The sequence below is a fragment of the Carassius carassius genome, chromosome 4, assembly GCF_963082965.1.
Source record: "Carassius carassius chromosome 4, fCarCar2.1, whole genome shotgun sequence".
Taxonomy (NCBI): domain Eukaryota; kingdom Metazoa; phylum Chordata; class Actinopteri; order Cypriniformes; family Cyprinidae; genus Carassius; species Carassius carassius.
In genome coordinates, this window is record NC_081758.1 from 35,390,456 (window position 1) to 35,399,351 (window position 8,896).

Here is an 8,896-nt window from a genome sequence, read left to right on the forward strand (position 1 = left end):
GGCTATACTGGTTTAGAACAACATTAGTGTGAGTAAATGATGACATAATTATTATATTTGACTGAACAATCCCTTTAAAGCACAAGATGGTATTGTTATTTTTACTTTTTATTTCATTATTCTTACAATCATTATTATCATGCATTTCGTTATTCTTAGAATTTCATTAATAGTTTCTCATTATTTCAACTTAGAAAACAACCCCAGATCAACCCATTTGTGTTGTATTATTAAATATTATGATTATGCATAATGGCATTTCAGTAGCTTTTTATAGTCTTTCTGCCCTTGCACTTCAGGGTCTTATTACATAATAAGCCAAAATAATATCACCACTTCATCATCATACAACAGCTATTAAACATTTTCTTATCTGTGTTCTGTGTTGCCCAGGCCGACACGGGACAGTGAGGATGATGAAGAGGATGAGAGGAAGGGCAGAGGCTGTGCCCTGCAGTATCAACATGCTCTGGTGCGTGTTCTCACACACTTTGTAGCCGAGCCAGCTGGCCCTGGTGGGGAGCTTGTGCACATGCTAGGTTCTGATTGGTCAGCCGACATCACAGATATGGTCCTGGACTTCCTGAAAGTGGAAGATACAAGCTTTGCACGACTAATTGATGGAAGGGTGCTGGTGGGAAGAGACCCGGGCATCACCAATATACAGGTAAATATCTATCTAGCGATCATCTGTATCTGCTTTTATACATTTTGAAGATACATTTTGTTTCTAAAGGGTCTTAAATTGCTTTCAAGATGTATATTTTATCAGTACAGTATATGCATTCCCTGGGATGCGATCAAATCCATTCCTAATTTATTCAAAGCCAGTTTCTTTGACTGCATCTGTTTGGTGAGCAGCTCGGTTTTAAATGAAGTCACTGGAAATATACGCCCTTCATTGCAAAGATGTTATTGTATCTGAGTGATAACAAGATTGTTTGTCTACAGGTGTTAAAATCTCAGCTGTGTTTAATGCTCATTCCACATACAAATGTTCTGTTGGGAACCCGTTGACTAAGAGGCCCCTGTGTGTTTGTTCATTTCCTCTGCATGTGTGTTTTCATGTCTTTCTGTCTCCATTTGCACTTCATCATGTTTCACATGTTGGTCCAACTTTGTTCTGGTTATATAAGACCTTGCATGTGGTTTTGAGTTTGTTTTTATTTTGTGTGGAATTCTCTCCAGTCCTTTTTTCATGATGTTTCTCTCCATCATTTAGACTTCTGCCACCCCTTTTGATTTCCTGCCATTTAAGTTTTTTTTTTTCATCTTTTCCTCCCCTCAGCTTGGGAATCCTCATAGTGTCACTCGGTAGTTTGTGTCCACGGTAACAGAATATGGTACTCTACAATGACACGTTGATTCTGGGAGCTCTTTGTACACCTGTCATACTCCCTGTCTGTCATAGTATAGCAATTGCAAAGTGCCAGTTTTTATCTCCTCACCTTTTATAAGGATGAGAGATATTATATAATGGAAAAAGGATCAGGAAAAGATTTTCAAATATTTACAGTGTATAAATTATTTAAAATGCCTTGAGTGAATTTCATGCAAAGACAGACAGACAGACAGACAGACAGACAGATAGATAGATAGATAGAATGCATTTATCTGAACGATGTGAAAATTGGCTTTTGTATTTTCCAGGTGATATCCCCTCTTTCTGACTCCATTCTGGCTGAGAAGGCCATCACAGTGGTGGATGATAAAGTGACCATCACTGATCTTGGAGTTCAGCTGGTGGGCTCTTTGAGTCTCTCACTGCAGCCCAGTTCCACCAACAATAGAGCCTTCTACATCACAACCACTGCACAGGACCTGTTGCACACACCAAAACAGGTGAGAGAGATGAGAAATGACCAATAAAATACTTCATTTATTTCCATAGACTACTATGTATTATGTAAAAAAATAATCTAGGTTACGTAACATTCTAAAACTAGAAGTTGAGGCTACTGTAGACATTTAGGCTACTGTACATTGGCTCCAACTGTTCTGGAACTAGAGGTTTAGGCCATAGTGAATTGGCTTGAACATTTCCGAAATAAAAGCTGACATTGCTGTAGGGTTGCATGATTAAGCAAAATTAAATTGGAAAGAAGATAAATCGCGATTAGGCAGAAGCTGCGATTTTCATGCGTATCTTTCAGGGAACCACGGTTCTGTGATCCGCAGTAAATCTCCATCCGAAGTCCAGAGGGCTCTCTCGCGATTTCATAACCGCGCAATTAAATAATCTGAAAATAAGAATAAGATATTTTGCGTAGCTTGTCAGTGAACTATGGCTATGTGTAGTAAATGCTACCTGGTCTGTGGCTAAGGAGAGATTGAGAGATATTAGAGACAAAGTAAAAACTAAAATATATTAAAAAGTCAGGTAAAGGAACAATTTTTCATGTACTAACCTGACTATGCAACATTTTAAACCTGGCTTTGCCATGTACATCTATCAACCGACCACAGTTTGCCCTTTCAACAGTACAGAGACTATTGTGGAAATAATCCACTATGCTAACACATCCTGCAAAATGTTCTGGCCTCTGTTTGCTCTATTAACCAATAGCCCCTCACTTGTGGCACCTGTCTTCATTTTGGCAGGCGTTATTGTAACCAAGAAGTGAATAGCTCTAATATCCTACTTCCCCATACAGTGCAGTTTGGAATCATCTGATTAAAGTATCTAAAATAGCGGCTTTCCCTGGCTTCTATCCGAGTTTTCCCACGCACAGGGCCCAAGGTTAACTATGAGTGAATGAGAGTGGGTGGGAAAACACTGCCAGAGTCTCATTTGGAGTTGTTGGCAGTTACGGATATTAAGAAAAAAATTTTTGTCTCATTTGTAGAAGCTGCCAAATCAAGGTGGCCACATATCTGGAGGCTGTTCTTGTTCACTGTTTAAACACTAGCATAGTTTGCCGTTTGCGTTTTCACTCTCTTGAGCATTTGTGATTATATAATCCTATATAATTATAATCCATATCCTATAATTACCTCTCTCTTTCCAATCATATTATTTAGTATTTCTTAAATTATACATGACTACATGTTTAGATAAGCTCAAATTAATTAGCTAATTTTTCTAGTCCTGCTAGATATTTTTGTGAGCTTCTTGAAAACTTGACAAGAAGCTTTTTTTTGTATTTTTGTACTTGTCGTGTATACAGGAAATCAGCTTACTAATAAAGAGGTCGATTGGCAAAAAGTATTTATGTATTTTTAAACTACAAGATTTTAAACTACAGATTAAAGGTATTTAAATACAAAATACAAAATAGTATTTTGTATTTCAAATACATGTATTTGAAATACTGCCCATCTCTGCTTGTAGTGCTTCTGCATTTATCATGGGAAATTTTGAATTTATTAAGAGAAATAATCTTGACAGCCTTGCCATTAGACATCATTGCAGTTCCAGTCGCAGACAGTTTGTGCTTTGATTCACATGTTCAGGGACTTAAAATGTTTGCAGAGCAGAAACTCTCATTCTTACAATGTCACAATGCAGTGCTGTGTAGTATAAAAGCCTTCGCTCTCCAAGGACAATGATGCAGTAGCTATATAAATGAGAATGTTTCAAACTAATGAAACTACCAAAAATGTAAATTTACTCACCCTTTTCTCATTCAACCCTTAACACAAAAGGAGAAATATGTGCAGAATTGTGCAGAATCTTTCTCCAAGAAACTCCTTTTTTGTAAAATAATTTTTTGAAGTCATATTTAAAGTGCTTTGGTTTCAGTTCTAAAAAAAGGTTTTCAGTTTTTTTTTTTTTTTTTGGCAAATCAAATTTTTTTGGTTCTCAAATTTAGCTCACTGACTGACTGTGCAGACGTTAACAGGAGGGAACTCAGGCTTTTCTATGTTATTACTCTAAATGAATACCGAGGCTTCAAAAAGGATGCACAACTCATCATAAAAGCAGTTCATATGACTCATCCACTACATTCATTTGCTGAAGTCACTGATTATCTTCTCCTCACCTCCTGTAATCCTGTGACTAAATCGTTCATTCAAAGTGGTTTTGTAAAATGGATCAACCGAATCAGTGAAAATGTGATTCAAAAGAATGATTCATTCACTAAAAAGCGAGCAGTACAATTCTCCATCAGTTTCTCCTGTTTTGTTCAACAAAAAACTCATATGAGTTTAAAACAACATGGAAGTGAGGAAACAATGACTTTTCACTACAGGTGAACTTGTCCTTTAAATAATGCTTCTGTTCTTATATTACAGGAAGCCATTATCAGTGCATGGATTCAGTACAGTGATGGCTCTGTGACCCCTCTTGATATCTATGACCCCAAAGATTTTACTTTAACCATCACCTCACTGGATGAGAACGTGGTCTCCACCTATCAAGAACATTCCCAATGCTTGCCCGTTATAGTGGCGGAAGGCGAGGGCCAGGGAGCACTACTGCGTGTGGAGATGATGATCTCAGAAACCTGCCAGAAATCCAAGAGGAAGAGCATTTTGGCAATGGGGATAGGAAATGTACAAGTGAAGTTTGGACAGAACGACCTGGAGCAGAGGAGTGGAACTCATAATGAGAACAGTCTGGATAACAGCACAAATGAACAGAGACATAAGGTTCTAGAGCCGGATAAAACAAGTGGAGGAGACAGCTGGAAATACACAAACACCGCAGTAGAACGGGACGAGTCAGTCCTAAAGAAAGTCAGCACAACCTCAAAGACTCCGCTAACTAGTCGTTCCGGGGGAAACAAACAGAGTGGGGGACAAAACAACAACCCTGTGGACTATACCAGTTTCCCAGCACTGGTGAACCTACCTGGTGGAGCAGAGAGCGACTTGACTCAGGCTCCAAGAGGTCTGTCAGACCTGGAAATTGGCATGTATGCCCTGCTTGGAGTCTTTTGCCTTGCTATCCTCGTCTTCCTCATCAACTGTGTCAGTTTTGCTTTCCGCTTCCGCCACAAACAGCTCCCTACTCTGGAGCAGGGCAACATGAACCATGCCCACGACTGGGTGTGGCTCGGTAATGAAGCAGACCTGATGGATCATCACGGTGACCACGGGCCACTGGCACACAACGATGAGTGCACGACTGCGATAGATCGCAATGAGGGGTGCGAGGAGAGCAAGTTCCTCCTCAACGGGAGCGGTGTTCAGAAAAGCGGGTCAGCACATGGACATGGCATCCCCCACGTTCACTCCGATCCTCGGTCCTGTTTGGGAAACGACCCCAGTGGAAAAGTTGAACCCCTTAACAACTCTCCCAGCGCTGCCAAGCGCAAAAGGGTCAAGTTTACTTCCTTCGCCACTGTACTACCGGACGAAGGTGGGCCGTACACCAACTCCATCCTTATTGGTAATGAAGATAACATCAAGTGGGTCTGTCAAGACATGGACCTGGGACAGTCGGCTGAGCTCAGAAGTTACATGGAGAGACTGCATGACAATCTGTAGGAGCTGGGAAGAAAACAAAAGAAAGGGGAAGTGAGAGGGCGGACACACAAAAACTCACCAGAAATGCCTTTGCACTGTTGGGGGAATGCAGGGAGAGAAGGAGGGAGGAATTGTTAAAGAATCGAAAGTGGATGCAAGTAGGGATTAGAGAGGAATACAATCTTTTGGGAGTTTTGATTTAAGTGGGAAATTCACGAAAAGGGGAAATGGGTTAAGAGAGACTGGCACATTCGTACTGGCTCCGCCGAGCGGTCCAGGTGGTGCAAAGTGAGCAGCTGCCAATTGGCTAGCACAGGGACAGAATGCCAGTTACCAACACCTAGAATAAACAAGCCCAAACAAGACCAGTGAGAAAAAAAAAAACATCCTTGACAGCTGTACAGAAAATCACAGTCCAGGGAAGTCAATAAACAGGAGTTGTTATCGCTAATGTATCTGAGTGTTTTGTTTTATTTTGATTCAAATCAAACAACTCAGAATTATGGACAGTTGTAACAGATTTTATTTTTTGAGATAATCCCAGGCTTTTTCCAGATTAGTATGTAACTAGACCAAAACCCTGCCCCAGATCCAGGTGTTATTTTCTAACCATTCATTTTGTACTCTGTCTCTCCTGTTTGAATTCCAAGAGAGCTGGGGTGCAAGAACTTGTGGGATTCCCCCTGGCTGGAATCTGTACCAGCTGTATCTGCACACACACTGTTCAAGGAGTCAAAAAACACCAAAACACAACAGTCCTCCCTCTCCATCTCTCCTCTGGGAGAAAAACAGAAGACATCAATGATGAAAAGCAACAAGAGAATAAAAAGACTCCTCATGCACTGTTGATCAAGTGAATGTGAAAAAAAGGCAGTTTGTTCATTTGCACAATAAGAATAATACAGAAAGTGCTTATAGTGGCACCTCAGATGATCTGAGACCGGCCATCTTGACTGTGCATACAGCAACTGATCCAGACATACAACCTGAAAGTTTGAAGATGCGATGATAAACACATGACAGACCGTGTAGAAATACAAGCCCACAAAAATGAGCTGTGTTTGTTATAAAACCATATGATTGCTGTGATAGAAAAATATACAAGAGTAGATATGGTCTGTTACTCTCCAGTATGGTAAATGTATGAGAGTTTCTCTTTTTATTGAGGCAAAATGTACATCGTTTTCCCCCTTTTTACATGGCTGGAGCACCTGCCCATGGTTTTTACATGTCCTATAGGTTTTAAAGCAACTTTATATTTCTGCCTCACTAACCCCAACGTTTACCCGGTTCCTTGAATCCTTGTTGTTTATATTACTGAAGAGTTGTAGGGAAGGACAGATGTGGACACCTTCTCTTTGAAAGCTCAGGTGAAAATATGCTCACAGATGAACAGTGGTAGAATTGAAATGTAGATTGTAAGAATGCAATATTTATTTGTAAGTGTAATATGAGATAGGATGTAAATAAAATGATAAAACATTTCTCGTGGACACTGCAAGAAGGCTGTTGCCTACATTTTCACAATCAACACAAGAGTCTTGAGGCCATTTTGATTGTTTCATATTCTGTGTGCAAGTCTGATTTCCTTCTGGAGGAATAAAAATAATAGGCTTTAATATGTTAAGACATGTCATGGGTTCTGTCTTTTACATCAGATTCCCGATTTAGACAGAGTTCAGTCCTTTCCTTTGATATTTTATTTCTGTTGGTTTCAAATGTGTTTGATTTATTTAAAGCTACAGTAGAAGTAGTGGAGAGCAGATTTAATTTTAATTGGAAAGTATTTATATACATGAAAGAGTGAAAATTTCTTTTCTTTTTTTTTTACCCATTTTCCAATTACATTTTTGCCTTTATAAAAGATATGTATTTAGTACAAATATTCCATGTAGTATCTTAGTTAATTTGAGGTTATTTTTTGTTTTTTAATTTATAATAAATATTTATAATTCATATTTCATTTCTTAACAAAAACTCTTAATTTTTCTATACAATTTTTAATGGATGTTAATACATTTTGTCAGCTATTTCGTCATCAGTTATATGATATGATATATGATATATAATATTTTACCTTTTAACTTTTGTACGTGTCTATTAATAAAACTATCCATTATTATGTTTATTATTATTATTATTGTTAATTTATTGTTCCATTTAAACCTGCTCTCCCCTAATAAAATTGTCATGATGATTTGTCATAAGCTATGTTAGAATCCAATAATTTGACTGAAATGCTTAAAGATACACTGGAACTGAAATGGTTAAAGATTTTTGCCACAAAAACACAATTTCATATAGTAGAATACGAGAGTGAACTGTTGAGCTCATGTGTTTGCCAAGGCCATAGCTGACACCTCTTCAACCAGAATAATATACTGGATTGTAACAATAACACTCTTCATTCACCATCCACACGAGGCCTTAGATGCAGTGCGACAATGTCTGATGACTCAAGATGGAGCATATGAACTCATCTTTATTCCATAGTCATTCGTTTAGTGATATTCTGATGTGTTTTTCAGATGATCTATTCCTAAATGCCCATTCTCTGCATTTTCTCATGAACCATGTCGTAACCTGCTATATGACTCCATGTTTTCATATAAACATACTTGTCTGATAAACTGCTTCATGTCCATGTTTACAAATCTATATTTTCATATAAATACGTTTTAGCACCTGAAGACGTCATGATTTTGTAAAAATATACAGATCTAAAAGCAGACAGAATAACGTAACACACCTGCAATGTTCTTATTTTACAGGAAGTACCGACATCCGTTAATGTCCCTTTGCTGGTATTTGTTCAGTATTACCCTCACTGTGTACATGCTTTTTTTCATTAAAGTTCTTGCCTACTGACATGGATTTTTTTGTTTCTTTTGTTTCCCTTTAGTTTCGGTGTATCTCCTGATACCCATGAACTATTTTTTTCATATCATTTGTCAAGAGAAAACCTGCACCAGATTTAAGAATTTTCCACCTCCAAAATACCAAATAACAAAACTGAACTCCAGGTTAGTGTTAAAGCAGCTGTGTGTATTTTTGGGAATTGGAGCCCCCTACAGTTAAGTGGGTGGAATTTACTGTCTTAAAAACAACACTGTCGCAATTACAGTGGATAGCTGTACACGTGTGTTTGTTGCTGCCGTAAAGCAATCCACCATTTTTGTGGAACTTCATAGCTGCATATTAAACTGAAACACCAGAACAAACATGTCGGGGAGTGAGGGAAAGAAACAGAAGCTATTGTTTAAAAAAAAAAATAGCCACATTATATAAAAAAATAATGCACATACCGCTATAAAGCACGTGATTAATATATCTGTCTTTGATCACTAAATATCGAATACGTCTGTAGCTGTATAGCAGCTACAATTGCAGAGAGTGTTGTCAGGATTCAGTGCATTTCATTATAAATTTATGTATGAATAGTCTGATTCCGATGTCTTTTATATTTCAGCGCAAAGTGAACAGC

General features: G+C 38.3%; 1 protein-coding gene across 1 annotated transcript in view; it reads left to right on the forward strand.

Annotated features, from left to right (window-relative positions):
- Nucleotides 1-7,039, forward strand: part of si:dkey-215k6.1 (transmembrane protein 132C) — a 254,678-nt gene extending 247,639 nt beyond the window's left edge. Inside the window, exons 7-9 of the mRNA XM_059548643.1 lie at nt 394-667; nt 1,651-1,842; nt 4,237-7,039. Of these exons, the coding sequence (XP_059404626.1) occupies nt 394-667; nt 1,651-1,842; nt 4,237-5,433 (1,663 nt within the window). The 3' untranslated portion in view covers nt 5,434-7,039. The remainder of the gene's footprint in view (nt 1-393; nt 668-1,650; nt 1,843-4,236) is intronic.
- Nucleotides 7,040-8,896: the final 1,857 nt, after the last annotated feature.